This window comes from Marmota flaviventris, chromosome 9, assembly GCF_047511675.1.
Source record: "Marmota flaviventris isolate mMarFla1 chromosome 9, mMarFla1.hap1, whole genome shotgun sequence".
Lineage (NCBI taxonomy): Eukaryota > Metazoa > Chordata > Mammalia > Rodentia > Sciuridae > Marmota > Marmota flaviventris.
This window is the reverse complement of record NC_092506.1, coordinates 30,753,024-30,777,170: the sequence shown is the minus strand read 5'-3', so window position 1 is coordinate 30,777,170 and position 24,147 is coordinate 30,753,024. Positions and strand designations below refer to the sequence as shown.

At 39.9% G+C, this 24,147-nt stretch overlaps 1 protein-coding gene across 1 annotated transcript in view; it reads left to right on the top strand.

Moving 5' to 3' along the window:
• The window catches only part of Cat (catalase), a 35,925-nt gene extending 15,904 nt beyond the window's left edge, over positions 1–20,021 (top strand). The window contains exons 7-13 of the mRNA XM_027936470.2: positions 764–955; positions 1,421–1,573; positions 5,424–5,562; positions 8,383–8,513; positions 16,492–16,599; positions 18,909–18,992; positions 19,306–20,021. Coding sequence (XP_027792271.1) covers positions 764–955; positions 1,421–1,573; positions 5,424–5,562; positions 8,383–8,513; positions 16,492–16,599; positions 18,909–18,992; positions 19,306–19,371 — 873 coding nt within the window. The 3' untranslated portion in view covers positions 19,372–20,021. The remainder of the gene's footprint in view (positions 1–763; positions 956–1,420; positions 1,574–5,423; positions 5,563–8,382; positions 8,514–16,491; positions 16,600–18,908; positions 18,993–19,305) is intronic.
• The last annotated feature ends 4,126 nt before the right edge of the window (positions 20,022–24,147 follow it).

Below are 24,147 nucleotides of genomic sequence, written 5' to 3'. Positions count from 1 at the left end.
GAAATTTCTGTGATAGAGATAGAGCAGCCTTCCAGAGTTGCTTTTTGCTCAGGAAGTCTTTCCAGGACACTTGGCTTGCTGGGAGTCTTTTAGAATAAGGATCCTGGTGAGCGGTGTAGGAGCAATGTGGTATGATAATAAGAGCACGTGTGAAAGTGGCTTAACTTCCTTGATTTTTCTGGCTTGTTTGGAGAGTCAGAATACTACTTTTGCCCATTCATAATTAGAGAACCAGTTCAGAGCAGCTGTTTTTTTCAGCTCTGTGAACTATATTTGGTGATTTCCTTAAAAACAAAACAAATCAGGAAGAATGTGGGGATTGGAGAGATACTAGCTAAGCACAATCTCAGTAATTTATTTGAGCTGTTATAATATGGGATTTAAAAAATTACTAGATGTAAAAAAAGGAAGTCCTTTAATTTTATTAATATTTTGCTTATTTTAAAATATATTTTGTTTTTTTTATGGTTAGAAAAGTAACATGAGTAGAAAAATTCAAATAATATAGAATTAAAGGGAAATACAGAAATAATGTTAAATTTAAAATATCTAGATGGATTTACTTGATATTTAAAAGAATCAAGATAATCAAGTAGAATTTCTTGTTGATACATTCACTAGTATCAGACTTAAACAATAAAACTATTGTAAAGAAAGCTTAGTCTTTGAGTAGGGTTTCTCACAGTTGTTCAATGAATTCTGATTAAATTTTGATAGCTTGACCAGTAAGTTAGAGTTTGACCTCGTTCTTTCCTTTCTGTAGACTGACCAGGGCATCAAAAACCTTCCTGTTGAGGAGGCTGCAAGACTTTCCCAGGAAGACCCTGACTATGGCCTCCGGGACCTTTTCAATGCCATTGCCAAAGGCAACTACCCCTCCTGGACTTTTTACATCCAGGTCATGACATTCAGAGAGGCAGAAACTTTCCCATTTAATCCATTTGATCTCACCAAGGTAAGTCAGCAACAATTATGTTGTTTCTTTTTAAAGTCTCTTCTTACCTAATTAAGAAAACAACACAAATCCCAATGGCGTGTTCACAGTAGCAGGGACATCATAGACAACATGTGGTGGCGGCACTTCAGGTCTTATTGCTGTGGGTGAGGCCCCCAGCATCCCAGTTCCACACTTCTGTTGGATAAGTTCATGGAGTTTCTATAGGGGGCTTCATTTATTGTTATTAGCAGGGAATGAATTTTGGAAATCTGATGTACTTTTGCCTTGAGAAAGGGCCAATACTTGCTACTTACTATTGTAAAAGATTTTAGTTACATTCTCACCTTAAATTCTTACCATGTTTTTTGGGGTCAAAAATTATTTTCACCAACTTGATTATATTTGAAAGTTGATATATTCATAGGCACCTTTAATGCTCTTCAGTTGGTTGTCTGATAATTGTGAACATGACATCCTTTTCAGGTTTGGCCTCACAAAGACTACCCTCTCATCCCGGTTGGCAAACTGGTCTTAAACCGAAATCCAGTTAATTACTTTGCTGAGGTTGAACAGATAGCCTTTGACCCGAGCAATATGCCACCTGGCATTGAGGCCAGTCCTGACAAAATGCTTCAGGTAAGCTTGCTGGTTTGAGATGTTCTCAGGCAGGTGTCCTGTTGTGAACACACACACATGCGCAGGCACGCGTGTGCGCGCCCGCACGCACACACACACACTCTCACACATACATTGTGTGATTTGGCATGATCTTTATACCAGGAATTAATTAGAACATTTACTTAAACTTTAACCTGGGTACTTAGTTCCTTGTGGAACTCTTTGGGCTGAAACATCCTTAGATGGGCATTCCTAAATAAACCAATTTTAAACCAAGTTCTCTAGTAAAGTTCCTACGTAGGTGAAGATGTGAACATTTAGTCTCTTAATTAAAAATAAAAAACATAATAGAAGTACCTTTTTGTATTTGTAGGGTAAAGCATGGTTTTGGCCTGAGATGGCCAGGAGGGAATAATAATTAATTGATTAGAACACCTTAGTCAGCATAAGTTCATCTATTTCTTATTCCATGGTGTTGTTTGCATTTTTCATCTATAAAGGCAGATCTGGGGACAATTTTTATGAATTAAATTGCCAGTGATTAAAGGCAGACTAATTCAGTGATATGTCTTGCAGTAGTTGCTAGGCGTTCAGGGCCCGTTTTCACTTACCAATATGCTCTTCCAAGAGTACAAAGAATGGAGATTCTACTTTGGACCACAAATCAGCAGGAAATAATTGGCTTAATAATTAACATGTAAATCATTTTTTTTGTGTGTGTGTTTTTAGACTTTGAGAACAAAACAGAGGTTAAAGATCATACCCTAGCTCAGACCACAGTGACTGAAGGTTTTTGCTTATATAAGTTCTGATTCCAGGGCAGGTGTCAGTCTCCATGGAGTACAAGCTAAGATTCCTGTTTTTAAATTTTTTTAAATATTGACTTTTTGCTATGACAGTAGGGATATTTAGGGCTTTCATAGAAAGTATGTTTTGGCTTTAGTTTTTGGTTCCTTTTAACTAACATAAATTGAGTACCTTTCTCTTGTTGTGTGATAGCCCTGTCCTAGATGCTATGACAGATATAGAAACAAAAGATGACCATAACATAAGGCAGAGTGCCGTGACGAATCCAAAGCTGAAATGTTGTCTGATCAGAGGTCTGTGACAGAGTTTTAGGAATGAGGTATCATTGGAGATGGGTTTTGAAGAATGGCCAGGATTTTTATTTTCAACAGGTAATTGGGACAGGACAGGTAGAATATGTTGGGTATATTTCAGCTACATTGTCATTCTTTCTTGAATGAGAAGAATTGAGTTTGGACTGGTTCATTGAGTGTATGTCAGAGGAGACTTTAAGTGCTTGAGTGGAAATTTAGACAGTTGTTCCTTCTAGGAAAACAAAAAGTTTCTTTGGTTTTGAGCAATGTGGTCTGGTAGATAACAAGTAGAATCACTCCTCTTGGTGATAAATAGAGAATGAGGGAGCTGGCACTGGGAATAATGAGGGAAATTTGAGCAGACTACAGTGCATAAGTAGAAATGCTTGCATTGAAACTGAGGAACTGAGGAAGCTAAGGCAGTGTGACCCTGGGCCCCAAAGCTTTCCTGCCTGGGTTTGGAGGAGTGCTGAACTCTGATGGAGGGGCTAATGGGGTTCACCATGGTGTGAAATTGTCATAGCCAAACTAAGACTGCATAACTGTAGTATTGAGGAACAGAAGTTCACCCGAATCTTCTCACAAGAATCACTGGTCCCTAGGATCATAGTGAGACCTGGAGGCAAGCACACTGAGTCACATGATTAGTAGAACATTGAAGATATAAATGGAATTCTAGGTCCAGGGAAAAGGACCAAGAGTGAATACCTATTTTCTACAACAAAAGCAAATGCATGTATAAGGCATTTGAAATTATGGGGAAAAAAGCATGAAAAAGGATGACAGGTGGAAATCAATCATGTCATTTCCACATTTTAGTTATGACAAGTATATATGTTTTAAGTTAAGTGTGCTTTAGTTTTTCCTGATGAGTTTTTCAAAGTGTTTGAAAGAACTTCTCTAAGTTTTATCAGACTGTCGATCCTATCCTAGCTTTTCCCATAACTTCTCAGGTCAGTTAGCTGTGAATTCTTATTCCACAAAATAGTTTAGGAGCTGTGCAGTTGAGAAGGGACTGTCGTACTCATTTAGCCATTTGGTAACAAGTTTAAGGTGTTTGAATAGGTTAGTGATATAATCTGATTGGACTTTAGGAAGATTCTTTTGGTAGGATGTATTGTTGGAGGAGGGACTAGAAATGGAGAACTAGTTAGGAGGACTTTGAAATTGCTCCGGATGAGAGCCAGTGAGGGCTGCAGCTTGGGCAGTGGAAGTTGGGGTGTTAATGCACAGTGTTCTGATTTACCTTTCACTGACCTTACTAACAAATTTTAAGACTATCTAAAATGATAAGCCAGACCACTGTGAAATGACAAAATAGTGTAGTGTGAGTCCCAGAGAGACTGTCCCCAGAGTACCCGACAATGCAGGTGCAGCCTGTTTACTCCCATACTCTTCAGTTTACCAGCTGGAGTTGGAGAAGTGGGCCAGTTGCTTGCATGCAAAGGGACTGTTCTGCTTTTTCCTCCAGGCTCAGCAAGGGCATGCAGGGGCAGGGCCTTGAGTAAGACCTAGATTCAAGTTGGTGTCAGGTATGGCCTCACTGTGCCCATTTCATAACCTTTGTGGATCTCCACCCGTAGACGGGGTAGGTTGATGGAAAACCAGAACCCATGTGATAGAGGCTATATTCAGGAGTTGCTCATAGCTAGATTGTATCTTGTACCCTGTTGATAAGAGTTGGAGCACAACTTCTTGAGCCAAAAGAGGCAACCAGCTTCTCGACTATAGCTGGGTTTTAGTCATGGCTGCATGACCAGCCATCTGAGTATTATCTTAGACTATCTAAGATGACAATGGGAGTGGAGTTTTCAATCAAGAGCACATTGTGGACAGAACTGTGAGACTAGGTACCACATGCCAGTAGGGTTGATTTGGTATAGAATATTCAACTTGGCTTTATTTTTGTCTTGTCAAATTAAGGACATAAGAATTCTAATTAAGATTCAAGATCAGTGATCAAGTCAATGAAAGAAACATTGCTCATAGAGTAGAATTTTGAATAATGAGAATAGTTCAATATTGAAATTGGATATTAAGACTGATCATAAAGTTTTAACTGAAAGAAACGTCTAAATGCTTATCTACCTTGGTTAATACAAAGCATTTATCAATCTTCTGTTACCTTTGACATTGTAGAGTGACGATTTTGAAAAAGGCGAAAGATTTATACCATCTGAAGAGAAACCAGAGTATAAGTGACAATTTTGAACCAGTGTTCTTTGCATAGTACTTTGTTTAGACCTAAAAGGTTTCAGAACTCCCAGCATACCTAAGATGATTCAGAATGCAATATGGAAGGTGCTTCTCTGAAGAATTCCCATGTAGTTGGATTTGTAGAAATGTGCTGCTTTTTAAGAGCAAACAGTTGATTTCTTCCCTAGAGTTGGGGAATGAGGAGGTTTGGAATTAATTCAGGATTCTGGTTAGTTAGATTCTAGCAAATTTATTTTACAACTTAAAACTTTCTTAGAAATGGGAAATAATATAAGACAGGATTCTTTCTTGTCATTTGGGAGGAAAAAGAGGCATTATTTTAGGACAGACATGAAGTTCTATGGGTGGCCATGTGGCCTGAAGATCACATGGTGGTTCAGTTAGGGAGAACTCACTTCATAAATGAGAAGACCCTGGCTCTTTGGAGAGGTGATAGGCAGAGTTTTGTGGTGACCATGAACAAGAGTCCTTTTCACATTGAATGTTACAATGACATTTATAGCCACTTCCTATTTCACAAGTAACTGTCTCTGTCATGTTTGTTACCCTAGGGCCGCCTTTTTGCCTATCCTGACACTCACCGCCACCGCCTGGGACCCAACTATCTTCAGATTCCTGTGAACTGCCCCTACCGTGCTCGAGTGGCCAACTACCAGCGTGATGGCCCCATGTGCATGCATGACAATCAGGGTAGGCCTTGGCTTCCCTGCCAGGGCAGAGGGTACAGAGGGCAGGACACCAGTGGCTTTCAAACCATCCCCACAGGACCTCCTTTGCTGTGATAGTCTCCGCAGGTGCTGCCATGACCAAGTATTTCTTGCCCAGCACTATTGGTTCAGACTTCCCCAGGACTCTCCCGCCTGTATCTCTTTGATGTATTTTGTCAAGAGTTCCTGCCTCAGATTTTACTTTGCTGGCCATCTGATAGTTGAAGGCAGGGAGAAAGATCTTGCCATTTGGCTGTACTAGAGTGAAGCTTACATGAGAGTTACAAAATGGACGGTTCCTCAAATCACTAGGACTTACAACCTTGGCAATGCAAAGCCAAGACCTGATGTCTTCTGCCTTTTTTTATGGTTCTGTTGAGGCCGTGGAGGAGCAGGTCCATCTAGGGTCTGGAAGGGATAGGATGGCCTAGTGGGAGGAGAGAAAGGAAGGCAGAGAGGTCAGGGGATTCCCTGTGCTGAGGGAATGTGGTTGAATTCATGTAGATGGATCCGGCAGTGAGCTAGTAAAATTCCGACCACAGGTTGGTTTGCGCAAACCACTGGGTGCTTCTAGGCCACTCCTTGTTTAGACAGGAGTGAGATCAACTGGCGAGACAACAACCCACTGCATTTTCGTTTTTTGGAGCTCATTTACCAAATTTATGACTTTTTTCTTTTAATTCCTTTTTGGGTGCTATGTACAGTCTTGGATTGTTAATTACTTATTTTAGTTATCCAAGCAGAATGCCTGTGTTTTTCTTTCACTGTCCCACAGTTTAGTATAGATCTTAGTGTTATAATTCCTACCTGGGACACGTGTTTCCGTACCAGGTTGCTTATATTGATCTCTTCAGAAATTTTGCTGATGATCGATATTTATAGTCATAGATGCCTATATAAAAACAAAATTTATTTTTCTATGATAAAAACAAATGTGCCTTAAAGGAAATTTGGAGAATACAGAAGAGGAGAAGAATATCTATTCATGGTCCCAGAATCCTAAGGCCACTACCGGGCATTTTACTGTGTTTCTTGCTGTTCTTTTCTATTAATATTTTTTATACTTTAGATTATTTTGTATATGTAACTTTGTGCTTTGCTCATTACCATTGCTATTAATCCTTTTCCACGTATGGAACAAGTTTACACGCTTCCTAACTAATTCTAGTAGGTGGCTGCAGTATTTTTGTTCCCTAATTTACTCAGAGACGTGAATTGTGTCATTGCCTCAAGTAGTCTTCTGTGTTTTCATTCTTCTGTTCGTTGTTTTTTTCCATTCACTTTCTTCAGTCCTTTTTTTGTTGAAACTGTCAATCGGAGATCAATGTATCTTTTGAACTTTACTCATAAACAACTGCTTCATGTTTACCATTCTTGTTTACCATTACAGTGGCATTCTTAAGGAAAAAACTGTGTATGGATGTTTTTGACACGCTGCCTGATTCTAGAAGTAGAGCATGTGGGCTGTGCTTGTAAAGATCCATGAAAGAGTTTAATTATTCCCAATAGTCAGTGCTTTAAAGACAACTCCCACTTTGAGTAAAGGTCAGAGCTTTTTTGGAAATGGAATTTTGAAATTACTCAAAGATCATGTTAAAGATCAAATTTTTAGTGCAGAAAACACTGGTATCTGATTGTTGGAGCATTTTGCTTTCCTTGGAGACATAGCAGACAAATTTCTTGAGCTAGTAATAGAGCTTCATAATGGTGATATGTGTCACTCAGGTAATGGTTCCTTGTCTGCCGTGGAGGTCACTTGCTTATTCTCTCTGTTGATACTTGGTGCCCTGATTGGTATCATACATAGGCATCTCTTAATTATCCACTGTGGATAATGTGCTCTGGCAGTGAGCTAGGTAAAATTCCAACCACAGGCTGGTTTGCACAAACCACTGAAGTTTCTATTTAGGCAGTGTGGGCCCAGATAAGTCAGCTTCCACAGGTCTCAGCTGAGGCAGAGTGTCATTTGGAAACCAAGTATGCCAGAATGGGAAAAAAAAGCCTGTGTCATAGAAAATATTGTGATTATATTTGTCACTATTTCTTTCTATAAAGTCCAGATAAATGAATGCTGACACACTACAAATATAAAATTTTTAAAAATATCTTTTTTACTAGTCTATGGAGGAATGTGAAAGTAAAGCTAGAATCAAAGTCATCATAGTAAAAGAGAGATAATGTGAGAATTTTAAAAACATTTAAGGAGCAGTGGAATAGAGTTCGGTAATGGCCAGATATAATAAGTAGGCTGTGCTGGAAGGGATGAGAAGCCCAGAGCTCTCGCCCACATCTCCTGCTGACTCATTCCTGGGTGACCTGCACAGTCCCTTAGCATCTCAGAGCTCCATAACTGGTCTGTGGATGGAAGGAACAGGGCTAGAACTTTCAAGTTATTCCTAAGAGTTCTGTGATTCAGTGTTCAAGTGGAACCCAAGTCCAAATAAAACTCTTCGATTTGAAATGTGTTATGAGTCTAGTCTCAGTAGTGACCACATCAAATCTTTGAAAACTTATGCTTGTGTGGGTGAGCATCAGGAGACTACAAAGCTGAGAACTGTTGAAGGTTGAAATGGACTTGGAGATCTCTGTTCACTCAGGCTGAGGCAGCCCATATGAGCATTGAGAAGATGAAGCCTTCTCTAAGACTCTTAGCACTGCCTGTAGCCAAGTCTGAGAAGTGAAAAATTGCACGTGTGTGTATATGTGTATTTGATTACCGCTTGAATTTTTTTCCTTGAATATTAATTGCTTGCCTACTGGTTTCAGTCTTCATATTACTAATGAGTCTTGTTTTCCTTTAAAGGTGGTGCTCCAAATTACTATCCCAACAGCTTTAGTGCTCCGGAACAGCAGCCCTCAGCCCTGGAGCATGGCTCACAAGCCTCTGCAGATGTGAAGCGCTTCAATAGTGCCAATGAGGACAATGTCACTCAGGTAATTGTTCCTTGTCTGCCGTGGAGGTCACTTACTTATTCTCCCTGTTGATGTCTGCCTATTTCCCCCCTCTCTTAAAGTGTCTAACATCTTAAATTGAATTCAGAGAAGACTTATCTCTAATAGGAAACCATGATCCTTATTGGAAGGGGTTGAATAGTTGTACTACTGTGCTCTTTCCGTTCAAGGTATGGAGACTCATCTCAGTTCCCCTAAGTCTTATTGAAGGGATATAGCTGGGGCTGCTGGGGAAATGTGTTTTCACAGAAATCTAAGAAATGAGCAAGTACAGCTTAAGCACCATCAAATCTACTTAGATGTTTTTCCTGTTCCTTCGATTGTTTTAAAATATGAATATTTCTCTCATTTATCATTTCTATTTTGGGTGATAATCCTGACCAATATCTTTTTATACTGCTTGAAGCCAGTTTAAACCAACTATTGCATATTCTTCAAATTAGTTTTTAAGTAATGATGTTACTAGAAGCAACAAGTCTACATAGCAATCAAGTGAGAGGTATGTTGTTGTTCTTCCTGTGACTATTGGTGAGCATAGGAAGGCAGTGTGCCACAACTCCAAGGTTTGCAATGGTGTGATCCTCAATATTGTCACAAAAGCTCTGTTTCTTAATGTTGTGAGTTTCAGATCCATAATCTGTTAAATAACCCCTTCCCCACTGCCAGGCCCTTCTCAGAGCCTTTCAAATGTTACATGTAGCTATTATCTTTTTTTAGCCCTTTTTGTGTGTGTGTGTGTGAGTGTGGGGGAGCACCTTCTACTCCTCTTAATACTTCTGTATCAGATTCTAGAGAGAGAGAATCAGATGGACTCAGCTAATCTTTTCACCCTGGCTTCTGTGTCATTGGTCTCTGGTCAACCTGTAGTTGACTGCCGCAGGTCAGGTGCTCATCCTGTTTCCAATCACCTATGGCTACCCTAAGGGGACTTTCAGTAGCTGCTGTGAGGGGCTCATGCACGGGCAGCTCCATGCCAGTCATGTGTTCAGTGCAACTTACACCACACTCACAAGAATAAAGTTAAAAAATGTAGTTGTTCTAGAGTTCTATACAGGTCATTTATGTTAAACTTAGTATTTAAATTGGGTTGGAACCTATTTCTAGTTTCTCAATATGAGAATGTGGATTCCAAGTAAGATATACTTAAATATACGAATTAATTCACTGGGAGGATATATTTGAAAGACATTTGCATGTGTGTGTGTGTGTGTGTGTATGTGGAAACATTATTTGAAGATATAAACCAGGTTTAATTTAAAATAGCTCCTATAAAACTTTTATATTTTTAGTGATGCAGTGTTACTAAGTATATTGCTGCATACTCCCTGTCTTGCAAAGAAATTTGCCTGTGCCGGGTCAATATAGGTACAATATGCATCATACAACTCTTGAACAAATTAATAATGAGGCTACTGTTTGCACCTTAAAATTTACCATGTGATCCTTGGTATATTGAGAGATCTTCTTATGACCATATAGTATGCACATTTCTAAGCAGTCATGCTACTGTTGTTATAGATTTATAACATGATTATATAATGATAAATCATGTGGGAAATAAAGAAGGTTCAGATTTATTCTGTTAAAAATGATTCACGTGGACTCCTACTCTGGCTCTGGCAGACCTATCCACTTATGGAGAACATTGGAATGCTAGGGAAAATACAGAAAGCATGTGGTTCGAAGTTTTGGAGAGCTAATGAAGCAAGGATTTAAGGGATCAAGATGTCAGAGAGAAGGAAGTGCAGGAAAAAGAAGGTGCCAGGCAAGCCTGAAGTTTCTTGTCCTCTCCTCATAAAGCATTTATTAATGTCTTGCAAGAATGGGTCAGAATGCCGGTGGAGTTCAGAGCAGTTTCATGGGCCTGCAGCCCAGGGTCTGCTGAGAAGGAGAACCTCTGGTTACCACTCCAGGCTCCAGCTGGAACCCTGAAGGGCCATGCCTAGGAAGAAGGGCAAACCTGAAATAAACTTGTTCTCCCAAGAGCTGAAACGCAGCTGTGCATCAGCTCAGTCTCAGACAGGACGTGTCGGGACTCCACCACAATCGACATAGACTTCTGTGACCTTGAAAGGCGTGGGGATTTCTTGCCACCAGCAAACAAGTGGTCCAGTCTATAGTGGACACTAGCTGGGTGTGTTAGTCAGATTTTCAATGCTGTGAAAAATACCCTGAGAAAAACGACTTAGAGGAGGAAAGATTTATTTCAGCTCACAGTTTCAAAGATTTCGGTCCATGGTCAGCAGCTTCATTGCTTTGGTCCTGAGGTATAGAATGACATGGCAGAGAAGAGCTGCTCAGCTCCTGGAGGCCAGGAAGGAGAGGGAAAGGGGGAGGGAAAGGGGGAGGGAAAAGAGGAGGGAGAGGGGGAGGGGAGGGACGGGGGAAGGGGAGGAAGAGGAAGAAGAGGAAAACAAAACAAAGCAGGACACTACCAAATGATCAACTTCCTCCAACTAGGCCCTGACTTCTAAAATTTCTACCAACTCCCATAATGCCATCAAATTGTTAATCCATCAGTGGATTAATCCTTGATGAGGTGAGAGGCCAATCACTATTCCAAATCCCACCTCTGAATGTTGCTGCATTGGGGAACAAGCCTTCAACATATGAATTTCCTTGTGGGGGGGACTTCATAACCAAGCCATAACACTGAGTGTCTCCTAATCTAATTCATTTCTCACATCACCTAGAGAGAGTGTCAGATCCCACAGGTTGAGGGCTCTGTCCCTGAGACTGCTCTCCCTCACCCCTAATGCTCATCTCAAGCCTCAAGGTATTTTTTTTTGCCTGTGCTTCTCACTATAGGGATATAAATTAGGGTTCCCACAACCCTCTCCTCAGGTCTGGTTCAGTTAATTTGCTTGAATGGTTCACAGGACTTGGGGAAATATGTTTACAGTTCTATTATTAAGGATATTAACAGAATATACAGATGAAGAGTGCATAGAGCAGGGTATGGGAGAAGGGCACAGTGCTTCTATGCCCTCTCTGACAGTACACCCTCCAAGAAGAACCTCATGTTCAGCTATCTGGAAGCCCTGGGAACCCTGGTTTATTTTTTATTTTATTGCATATCTAATGCTACTGCTACTAGACTGAGTAGGGAAACCCAGCAAGATCTGTTCAGTTTCTGCTTGGCCTCTGTGCAGAAATTCTCCCTTCTGTTTATGGGACTTTCTGGAATGAGGAGTGTGTTATGATCTATTGTCAGACAAGAATAGAGAATTTCTTTATGGCAACTCCAACACAGAGAGACGGGAAAATATGACCTGCTCAGGGAAGAAAAATACTATTTTCTGTGGCCTACTTTGGGGAGAAAGTTCTGAGCCAGGAACCATGGCCCTAAACCAAATGTACATGCTGTAATATCACAGGTGATCTTCTCCATTCTAATGCTTCCCCGAAGCAGACATAAATCTTCTTTGGCAGATAATAGAACCTCAGATTATATCTAGATATTTTCACGTATAAATGTCAATTCAGTAATAATAAGGTACACCTAACACATAAGACTTTATGACTGAAAAATCAAGATGCTATGAAGAAAAAAAAACAAAAAACTGACAGTATAAACAAACATACTGGAGATGCAGATAATGGAATTGTAAGAAGCAGGTTTTAGAATAACTATGATTAATGTTTTCAAGAAAATAGATGACAATAAGGGGAATATTATAACTTTAATCTATAAAAAATTAAATAGACATACTGAACTAGAAATTGCAACAACTTAAAATAATAACATAGTAGATGAATTTAAAAGGAGATTAACACAGCTGAAGAGAAGATTAATGATTAGGGCAGTAGATAATAAGACTAGCTCATGAGGAAAGAGAACTCTTTATCATGAGTCTCTCTCTCTCTCTCTCTCTCTCTCTCTCTCTCTCTCTCTCTCTATATATATATATATATATATATATATATATATATATATACATACACACACACACACACACACACACACACACACACAGTCCTGGGGATTGAACCCAGGGGCTCATGCATGCTAGGCAAGCACTCTACCAGTGAGCCATATCCCCAGCTCTATGAGACATCATTTAGAAATTGAAAAGAAAAATTACAGAATGGGGAAAATATATTTGCAATTCATCTAACAAATGAGTTATATACAGAATATATGAGGAACTCCTACAGAGCAATCTGAAAAAGACCACTGGATAGAAAAATGAGCAGTCCAGTAGGCACATCACCAGGTAGATATCCAAATGGTTGAAAAAGGTGGTTTACTTCAATAATCATCACTAAAATTCCAACTAAGAAACACTGCTACACTTGTACCAAAATAGCTAGAATTTAAAAGATTGCCCTATCAAGTGTTGTGAGAACAAGAATAACTCTGACGTGAGTTTAGCCTAGTTTAGCTGTTTTGGAAGGTTGTTTGACAATATCTGTTGCAGCTGAACATATGCTTGCCTTTGGATCCAGCAGACCCACTCTTCAGTTGATACCCAATAGAAAGCTATATATACGATCATTTGAAGACATTTATAAGACTATTCATGCTATTCAAATGTTCATTTAACGAAAGAATGGAAAAGTAAGCAATGGTATATTCTCACAATGTATAGTAATGGAAATTTATAAACTATTGCAATAAACCAATAATACAGTTGAATTTGTACAAACATGACTTTGAGCAAAAAGACCAGATAAGAATATACGCTGTATGATTACATTTCAAAAAACAACGCCCGAACACATTTATACTATTAGAAGTGAAAATGAATTGCCTTTAGGTAGGAGAAAGGGGATTTCTGAGATGTGGGTATTATTTCATCTTCATTTGGGTGGTCGCTACACAGTTGTGTTCACTGAAACATTGAACTTTACACTTATGATTGATGCTCTTTACTGCCACGTATGTTCCACTTAAATTAAAAAGGTTATTAAAGAAAAAAATTCTCTTACTTTGCATTGACTGGTAACTATGACACTTTTTTTTTTTTAATAAAAAAAGGAATTTGGTCCTGCCACAAAGGGTCAATGGTTAACATGTGGAGCTGATGGAGTGGTTTCAAATCCTTTATTTATTAATGATAGAACAGTCCATGCCCCTCTGCAGTAAGCAACTAAGTTGTAGGGTAGTGGTTGTTAGCTAGACTTGAAGTCAGAGCACAGGAGAGTCCTCCAGTTGAACTTCTTCAAAGTTAACTGCCTTTATTTGAACAGTAGTGAAGACAGAAGCTAGGGTTGGGTGAAGAGTCTTCCTGTTCATGCTATTTGTGATGTAGTCTAGTTAGGCCACATGCTGAAATAGGTGTGCTGTTTATCTTTGTACACACATGTGGGTACTTTTTTATTTGCTTCTAAAAACTGGAGATTGATCAAATCTCCAGAAGAATAAATATTTTGTGGGGGTTTTATTTAGTCGTGTGTTGACAAATACTTAACTCTTGACTCCCTGGGGGAGAAAGTTGTGGTTTGTAATATTCATCAATTTTCAGGATGGGGCTATTCCCCAAGGCAGATGTTTTTTTAAAAAATTTTTTTTAGCTGTAGATGAACACAATATCATTATTTTTTTTAATTCATTTTTATGTGGTACTGAAGATCAAACCCAGTGCCTTACAAATGGGAGGTAATCGCTCTACTGAGCTACAACCCCAGAAAGGCAGATTTTAAGCTGCCCAAATGATATCCTTGAACCTATGGCTTTGGGAAGTGATACTTAATATCACTGTTACATACTGTTTCCACCAGAGAGATAGTACAGGTATAAGCAATCTTAAAACCACAGGTAATATGTCTTAATTATAAAGTGATGTGTTTTGAGTATTTCTTTCATCTTTACTGTTATTTCAGTTTTAAACTGATAGAATTTAAATTTTACAAAAGCATATTTAATAACTTATTTAAAGAATTCCTGAAATCATGATAATGTTCTTTTATGACAAGCTGGCTGTAGTGCACCACTGAAAATGTAGTAACTAATTCCTTTCTTAGTCCAAGATGGTAGATTGAGGTGACACAGGAGAGTTTTCTTTTTCTTCTCACACAGAAATGCTAGGTCAAATTTTTTTTTAAAAGAATAATGCAGCTCAGCTAATTATTATAATTAAGACATATTACCTGTACACTATCTTTAAGGCCCAGAAATGAAAATGGAATTAGTGAGTGATCATTGAAGTCTCATGGAGGTAACTAGACCTGATTTGCCCCTTATGAAGATTTTATGCCTCCAAAGGGTTAGGAGTGAGAACTGGGGTTATGGCTCAGTGGTGGGGCACCTAGCATGCCTGGATTGATTCCCAACACTACATAAAAACAAACAAACCAAAGGTTAGAAGTAAGGCTTCAGGCTTCACGTGTTGTAGGGAGCTAGAATTGGTAAAGACCAGGAAAGAGCACCCCACCATTCAAACTGAAGATGCAACTTGGAAGCATGTGAGTCGTAAATGGAATCAATTTCTTCAATCCTGAGAAATTGGGAGTTCTTGCCCTCTCCTGTTCTCAAGTGAGGTATCTACATTCTGATCCCATCTAGAGCCACATGGAAGCTGTGTACTAAGAAACAAGTAAATCAGTGAGCCCTTTTGGGCTTTGCAGAGAGGATGAGAAAATCACCACATGAAGATATCTTCACAGATGGGACACATTTGGTACTTACATAGAAGATAATTCCTGTTGAATATGAGTCATGGGAAAACTACAATACATACAATGAAATCCAGTGGCCTGAGAAATTGCTGATGGAAGAATCATACACCTGATAATCTGAAAGTGCTTTTAAAATAAGCATGTACGCATATTTAAGGAGATACAAGAATTAATCTATAAGAGAAAATTAGAATGTAAGAAAAATCAAAGAATGCCAGGTAGATTTGAAAAAGAACCAAATAGAAATTTCTGGAAACAAATAATCTTCAAAATAAAAATTCAACAGATATTGAATCCCAGTGGATGTTTATAAAAAATGTTAGATATAGTTAAAGAAAAAATTAGTTAATTGGAACTATGTCTGAGGAAATTCCCAGGGTGCAGTACTTTAATTAGATTTTGTTGAAGTCTGATTTTTTAAACTTTGTTATTAGATTTATATTTTCCTCAAAAAAAAAAAAAAAAAAATTTTTTTTTGTATTGAGAATTGAAGCCAGGCTTTGCACATACTAGGCAAATGCTCTATCCCTGAGCTATAACCCCAGCCCCATACTTTCCTCAAATTTAAGAGTATATGTAAATATTTGATTACTTCGAAAAACGATATATATCTCAAGATTTTATGAATTTTATAACTGCATAATTGGATATTATTGAATTTTATAAACATTAACAAAACATTGTGCAGAGCTGAGTCTATCACATTAATCATACTTAACAGATACTTGTTGAATGAATGAATGAAATGTTAGAATAAAATCATAGCTACAACCTAGAAATGGTTGATTTCAGGATCAAGCAGAGATTACTAGAATTCATAGATTTTAATCTATCAGCATTTGCTACAGTAGTAAATTCAGCAGTCTAAGCAAAATATCACTATCAATATCTGTCTTGCCAATGTAAGCACTGATATTCTATTTAAATGAATTAGTTTTTTCTTCTCATGGTTCTGGGAAAATTGAACAAAGATTGTATTATGTTGCATTTACATTCAGAGACAACTTGCACATTTTTGACTTATTGATATTAAAATGTGGTGTATTTGTAGGCCTTGTATTTATAGAATGTTTATAAGCATTGACTATGAAGAACATTATTAAAAAACACTCATGAGCTATTAGGAAATGAGTTCCTCCTGTCTTGCTTAAAACACAAGAAAACACAAATGGCAGTTCCAATTATTTTATATTATCCTTAAATTTTAAAAATGGTATGTTTCAAAAGTAGCATTTTGGATGTGTTTTGTGTGTGTGTGTGTGTGTGTGTGTGTGAGAGAGAGAGAGAGAGAGAGATAAATTGGTTGTTTGATTCTTTGTGCCTTCTTTTTGCTGAGCAGGTGAGGGAATTCTATACAAAAGTGCTGAATGAAGAGGAGAGGAAACGCCTGTGTGAAAACATTGCTGGCCATCTCAAGGACGCACAACTCTTCATCCAGAAGAAAGTGGTGAGTCAATCTTTGTAAGCTGAAGGGTGACATCTTCTGGCTGATGGAGGTAGTGCAGTGATGTGGGAGAACCTTTAAAAGAAGTATCGTTTTTTCTTTTTTTAATTGTTTCTTAGTTATACATGAAGTAGAATGCATTTGATATAATATAAAAGCCTGGAATATATCTTATTCTAATTAGGACCCTATTCTTGTGGATGTACACAATGGCGGTATTCACTGTGGTGTATTCATATATGTACATAGGGAAATTATGTCAGATTCATTCCACTGGCTTTCCTTTTGCTATCCCCCCTACCTTCCCCTCATTTCCCTTTGTCTAATATACTGAAAGAGAATGTCTCTCCTACTTAAATTGAGCCTAAGTAATATTTATTTTTTTAAAGTAATAATCCTCAATTAATCTTTGATTATTTTCTAGTCTCATTTTATCTGGTATGACATATCTGCTGATCCTTAGCCTTTTTTCCAGTGTGTAATAATTTTAGTTGAGTTCAGGATGAATTCTTTCCTGTGCTATTTAATTTAACTGCTACCAACTTCTGTGCAGGATAGTAAATACAAGTCAATGTCTGATGTTAGAGTATGACTCCTGCTACCATTTCCTTAGGTTTTGGATGATAAGAAATACAGCTTACATATTTGTAGTTTGACACCTGCCTAAAGGCTTGATGTCATGACACCTTGACCCTCCTTCAGATGTAAACTAGACATTTGCCTGTTTTCTGGGGTGAGAACTGGGAGACTTCCAGAAGGAAGGCTGACCTTTTGACTTGGGGAGAGGGTCTTTCTGCTGGCTGCTCACGGAGCTCTGAAGCTCTCTTACTTCTGGTTTCCTGGCCTGTCACAGGGACAAACATTTTGTAAATCTAGGAGTCCTACCATTTCCTTGTGCTGCTGCTTTTCTGTTCGTAGGGCAGCTGTGTGGGATGTTGAAGGCTTGGGTTCAGGAACCTGCAGAGAACCAGATGGTTGCTCTGGAACCTGGAAGAGCAGGTTTTATCTCATTTTTCTGGTGAGAGTGGATAAGATAACTTATAAGTAGCGGAACTGGGCTTGCATCCTTTGCAGTCTTTGTCACTTGTTCTGATGTCCCCCCTTCTCCTTCCACGTTCTGGGCTTAGCCTGCAGTCAGGAATTCCTGCCTGAAGTATGTGGGCTTGCCTGGTGGGTGCCAGTGTCTCCGTACACTTCACTGTGAACTCAGGCAGTGCTTCACACAGTTGCTAATAACTTGTTGAGAACTTTGAGTTCAGCTCTCTACATGTAGCAAATGCCACTCATCTATTGTGTGTTCTTCTTATAATATTCTATGCGGTTGGTTCTGTGTGTTTTTTCTCCCAACGATAAGCAGCTCTCTACTTCTCTGACAGTAACTGGGTGCCCCACAACTCAGTTCAATTCTAATAGCACCTGTCAGTATCTGAGTAAGTGTCAGAACCCACAGCTTAGAGGGTCGGCCCCATAAGACTGCCCAATGCAGTGTCCTACTACCTGCCTTCTGCATATTCTGACTACAGATCCAGGGGTTCCCATGGTTCTTCTTTGGGTTTGGTAATTTGCTAGAATGACTCACAGAACTCAGGAAAGAGCTTTACTTCACTTATCCATTTGTACAAAGGCTACAACTCAGGAACAGCCAAGTAGAGGTGATGCAGTGGGCAGGGTGTGCGGGCAGGGCCTGGAGCTCCCTGGCCTCTCTGGGGGTGCTACCTTCCTACACCTCAGTGTCCCCCCATCCAGAAGCTCCTGACCCCTGTCATTTAGGGGTTTTATGGAGGTTTCATTACATAGGCTCAGGGGATGAAATGGCTGGCCCTGGAGACTGAACACAATCTCTAGCTCCTCTCCCCTCCTGGAGGCTCAGGGATGGACTGGGTGTGACCTTCTGATCACACACTTGGTCTTTCTGGCACTAGCTCCATCCTGAAGCTCTCTAGGACCCCCCACGAGTCATCTCAGTCTCACACAGAAGACAGTTCCAAGGGTTTCAGGAGCTCTGTGCCAGGATCATAGGACAAAGACCAAATACTTGATTTTTATGATGTTACATAGGTGAAATTATTCTGTGCATTTTGGGAGGGGGACACTGAAGCTCAGGTACGTTAAGTGACTGACACAGATTGCTTAGTCAGTATATGGCGGAGTTGTTACTGGACCCTCAAGTCCCACTCCCAGACCTGAGTTGTGGTACTGCTTCCTGCTGGGATGTTCTTCCTCCTCTACTAAAAATACACTGGGAAACAGAGACAGCAGGGGGCATAGTAAGGGTGCAGGTGCTGCTTACACTTATTTTCATTTGGTTCTAGGTCAAGAACTTCAGTGATGTCCACCCTGACTACGGGGCCCGCATCCAGGCTCTTTTGGACAAATACAACACTGAGAAGCCTAAGGTGAGCGCGAGCAGCCCGGCCCTCATGGGATGTGAGCATGGGTTAGTTAGACACAGCTTGGTTTCCACTGAACATTATTCCCTCCAGGGTCTGTTTCTTGCAACTAATAGATTTCTCAAGCAGCTTTTCAGAAATTCAATTGAGAAATAGAGCAGTTGCCTGAAAAACCATACTCTTCATTTTTAGCTCTAGACAATGGAAGTTTAAAATGAATGAATTCTGGAGTACTATTTTCATTCGGGTACAAGTGAAAGAAGATACCAGTAGCTGCCTGTGAGTTAATTAGCCTGATGCACTTGTTCTTTTAAAACAGAACGCGATCCACACCTTTGTGCAGGCCGGGTCTCACTTGGCTGCAAGGGAGAAAGCTAACCTGTGAGACTTAGGGCCTCCTCCTTCTGCAAGGAACTCTGCGTCTGTGAAGTGAAGCATGATGTTCACGTCTGCAACCCACTCATCGCTGGGTGAAGATTCTCCTGTGCTAATGTGTGAATGAAAGTTAATGTCTTTAAAATGAAAATCCAGGTTTCTATAGCAAATAATGTAACAGTGACTTTTAATGCTGCTTCCTTAGGAGAGAATAAAGTTAAGGCTTAACAATCATGTAAAAGAAACATGTATTTGCATTCGACAGTTGGTTGGATTATTCATTTAAAATGACTAGAAGAAAATTTCTAGGTAGAAATATGATTTTATTTGATAAGAAAAATCTTGGTGAAATAAGTATGTTTACATATCACCTTATGGCCTGTTAATAAAAACGTGGCTATAATTATATAAAAAGAAAATATAAAGATGATCCACTCAAATTTTTATTTTTCTAAGATTCTCATAGGAAAACTACTCTTACTGCATCAGTGTCTTCAGAGAATAGTAGTGCCATCGCAGCTTGATGTGTAATGCCTGTAATTGACCAGATTCCAGTTTTCACTTGGATTGTGTTTATGCTAATACAGTGTTGATTTTGCAACAAGCTGATTTGTAATTGCTTACATTTTTACAATAAAATAATCTCTAAGAATAGAAGAAGTAGTATTTGATTTCGTTTTCTTTTTTGGGGGAGATACTGGAGATTGAACTCGCATTAAGCCGCATCCCCAGCCCTATTTTGTATTTTATTTAGAGCAGGGTCTCACTGAGTTGCTAAGTACCTCACTGTTACTGAGGCTAGCTTTGAATTTTCTATCCTCCTGCCTCAGCCTCCTGAGTTGCTGGGGTTACAGGCATGCAGCATCATGCCCGCCTTGATTTCTTTTGACTATATATATAACTTGAAAAATGACACCAGACATCATCTGTCTTCAGATGCTTACCCTTAAAAATGAAAGTACCAATATCTTGAGGACACTGCGTTATTTTTAAAAATTCATAGTCTTAAAGCAACCTTTGGGAACAGTGAGAAAATAGCAAATATTCTGACTTTTGAAATCATACTTAGATCTCTTGCTTTTGTTAGCTCACTTACTTTTTATAGGTTTAAAAAATAGGGGCACAGAACTCTTAGTTATCCTTTTCTTTAAACTCACATTTGCCTTATGCTTCTAAATCACATGGAAGATTTTAAAGGTAAATTCTAAATACTAAATGAAACCCATTTTTCTTGAAAATCCCTATTCCTTTCATCTTCAAAACCAGTTTGTACTTAGGAGCTTCTTGAGATTTAGACTTCAGAAAAGCATTATACCACTAGTAGATAGATACAAACTCAGGTTTTAGCACAAACTTCTTTCTCTACTGTCAAACTCTCCTGTCTAAACTCCTCCTGCATTTAAGTATGCTTTGATACTGTTCTATTTCTAGATGTAGAAAGTAAATCCATCCATTTGCACCAAATGGTGGATATTGTTAGCACAGCTTCACTACTGTCATCTCTGTCTAGTGTTAGATCTTAAAGTTAAGCCCATACAAATAAATATCATTCAATAATAGGAGGGAGGTTATTTGAAAATTGATTATATACATCAAGACATAGAGTTCTTAGTTTTAGATTTTTTTCGTAATCTAAAAATAAGTAATTAAAACCACACGTATCTAACACGTTTCCTGTATGTAAATACCGGACACTTGAAAGTGTCCCCGATTTTGCTCTGGAAGCCTCTTATTGTGATTTTCAAAGTTAAATACTGATAAGGTTAACTCTCTGATTATGTTCCTCTTAAGTGATGTTGAGAAATCTCCTAAGAGCTTCTGGGCTGAGTTTATAAGAAGGATGAAATGGGTGAGAAGCAGTACTTACTGTGACCAAGGACCAGGTAGACCTAGGTTCAAATTACAGCTCTGCCATTTTCTACCTGTGGGGACTGGGGCAAATGGCTTTGCTCTTCTGAGTATTCATTCCGTCATCTCTCCATGGGGCCCCAAATTGTTATTTCCCAAGGGTTGTGATGATCACTCATTGTATTTGACTTTAACCTCCACATCTGTCTAACCGGCCTTCTGAGCACACTGTCTTGGTTAGCTTTTGCTTTGTAACAAACCACTTTATAACTCAGTGGTTCAGAATAGCAATCACACATCACCTCTGTTCCCAGTTGGCTAGGGATTGGTGTATGTAGGCTGGGCTCAGCTCGGGTGGTTTGGCAGGTATGCCTCTGTCACCCTGTGTCACATGTATCATCCTCCTGGGGTTCACCATGATGGCAGAAGTGCAGGAATGCAGTCCCAACTGCACAAGTGCTTTCCAAACCTCTGTTCTTATCATGTGTACTCACATCTCATTGGTCAAGGCGAGTCGCATGGCTGAACCCCAAGGCAGAGGGTGAGGAAGTGTCTCCTACCATGGAGGCGATATGTGGGTGGATATCTGAGCAATGGGCTTCCCCTCCCATCCTTCTGGGGCACTCCTGGAGTCTTCAGTCCACCGACCAAGCCACCTTTTCACTGTTTGTCACCCTCCTTTTGCTCGTCGTCCCTTTTTACTGTCTGTTTAGATTTTATATAGTTGATAATGATACTGCTTTAAAACCCTACCTTGGTAAAACCCACCTCTCACCTGTTCGGCTCTTGCACTGGAGAAGATGATTGTGGCTAGAACAAAACAGCCCTGCTGGCTGGGTGCTCTTGAATCTGACCACAGGCTTCAAGGGGCCCTCAGCACTGCCTGGAAATCTGTCTCTCTCGCCTCCCCAGCCACCCCATCCCTCAGTTCTTCATCAGAATGTGAGATAACTCCATTATCATTTCCTCCAGCCAAAGCCTCTGACTTGCTGGCATTGATGTCTCCGTGCTCTTTTTCCTTCACCTTGACAGATGAGCTCTGCTCATACCGCAGATGGGCCCCCATGTGTGCACCGATCCCACCCCTCTGCCCTCTCTTCATCATTCTTCCTAGCATACAAACCTGCTGTTAAGATTCTCATCAAACCCTCTCTTGACCTCAGAGCCTTCTGTTGTTAATATTATTTTTCTCCCCTCTACTGAGAAATATCTTGAAAGAGTTACCTGTATTTGCCATCCCGCTATCTTCAGCCCTCTCTTGAACCTACTCCATTCATTCAGGCCACTGATGATTCCCTTGCTGCTAAATTCCAGTGATCCAATGATTCCACTTCTAGATGTATACCCAAAAGAACTGAAAGCAGGGACTCAAACAAGTTCATAGCAGCATTATGCACAGTAGCTGAACTGTGGAAGCAACCAAGTGCCAAGTACCAGTGGGCTGGTACAATTCACATGCCATAAAATTTACCCATTTCAAGTGTATAAATCAAGGTTCTTAATGTAGTCACAGAATCCTGTAATCATCACCACAATCAATGTTAAACATTTCCATGACACTCTGAAGAAACCCTTTACCAGTTAGCAGTCATTCCTTATTTGCCCTTTGGCCCTAGCACTGGGCCATCTAAATCTAAGCTCTTCTCTACAGATTTGCCTACTCTGCACTTTCTTTTTAAACGGGGTCCACATTCTGTTTACATGTGGTCTTGTGTGACTGGCTTCTTTTACTTAGAGTAATGTTTAAAGTTAAAGTGTAGCACTTTCCACAATCCCTTATATTTCCATTCTGCAATGAATTAAGCTACATGCTTAAGTAGCAGGTTGAATGATGTTTCTCCCAATGATGTACCCATGTCCTAGCTCCCAGAACCCGTGAATGTGACCATATTGGGAAAAGAACCTTTGATGTCATGAAAGACCTCAAGATAAGGGGATCCGGATTATCCAGGTGGGCCTTAAATCCAGGGATAGGTGTCCTTCTGAGAGACCAAGGGGGAGAAGGAGGAGCAGACCATGTGAAGATGGTGGTGCCTTGGAATTTTGTAGCCACAAGGCCAGTAATACCAGGCGCCCCCAGAAGCTGGAAGAGGTGAGGAAGGAGCCCCCCCCCCCCCCCAAAGAGCATATGGAGGGAGCCCAGCTCTGGCAATGCCTCAATCCCAGACTTGCCGTTTTCAGAGCTGTGAAGGATGCACCGCTTTAGTTTTATGCCACCAACTTTGGTAATTTGTCTCGGGCAGCCTTATGAAGCTCATCCAGAGGATGCTGATTTAACAGTTTTGTGAAATACATGCTTGAGTTGCAGAAAGGTCAAGCTTTTTCTGGATCCCTTGATGTGCTGGGGCAGGAGGGAAAGGAGCCACCACTTACTCCAGGGTCCTGCCCACTTCTGCCTTTTGTGCCCACCTCAGGGCCCGCCCTTCCTGGAGCCTCTTGGCCCAGCTCTTTGCTTGCAAGCTCCAAGCTAACTTCCAAATTCCTGGACCATCTCTTCTGTCAACCTCACCCTGGGCTTTGCTCTAGTCATTTAACAGAGCACTTACCTTGACAGGTGACTGGGGCGGGGGTCCTGAACTCAAAATGTAAAGGCATTCTGAATGTACGCAAAATTAAACCGAGCCCAAAATCAACAGGGCAGAGCAGAGCTGGAAGGTAGCTGACATTATAAACAGAGGGCAGTAGGAAGTGACCAGATTCTGTGCCCGTAGGTGCAGCTTCAGCTTATCTCCAGAAAATTTAGGCCAAAAATGACTAAGAAACTAGTATTGCCAGATCTGATATCTGAAAAGAATCTAGAAATCTGAATTTTATGTAAATCTCCTGATTTCTAAAGAAGACAATTACCAATAAGAAATCAAACACAACCTCAGATCATCAACAACTTAACACACACTGTGTATCACAAAAATGCATCTGTTTGCTCTGCTAGCTCATG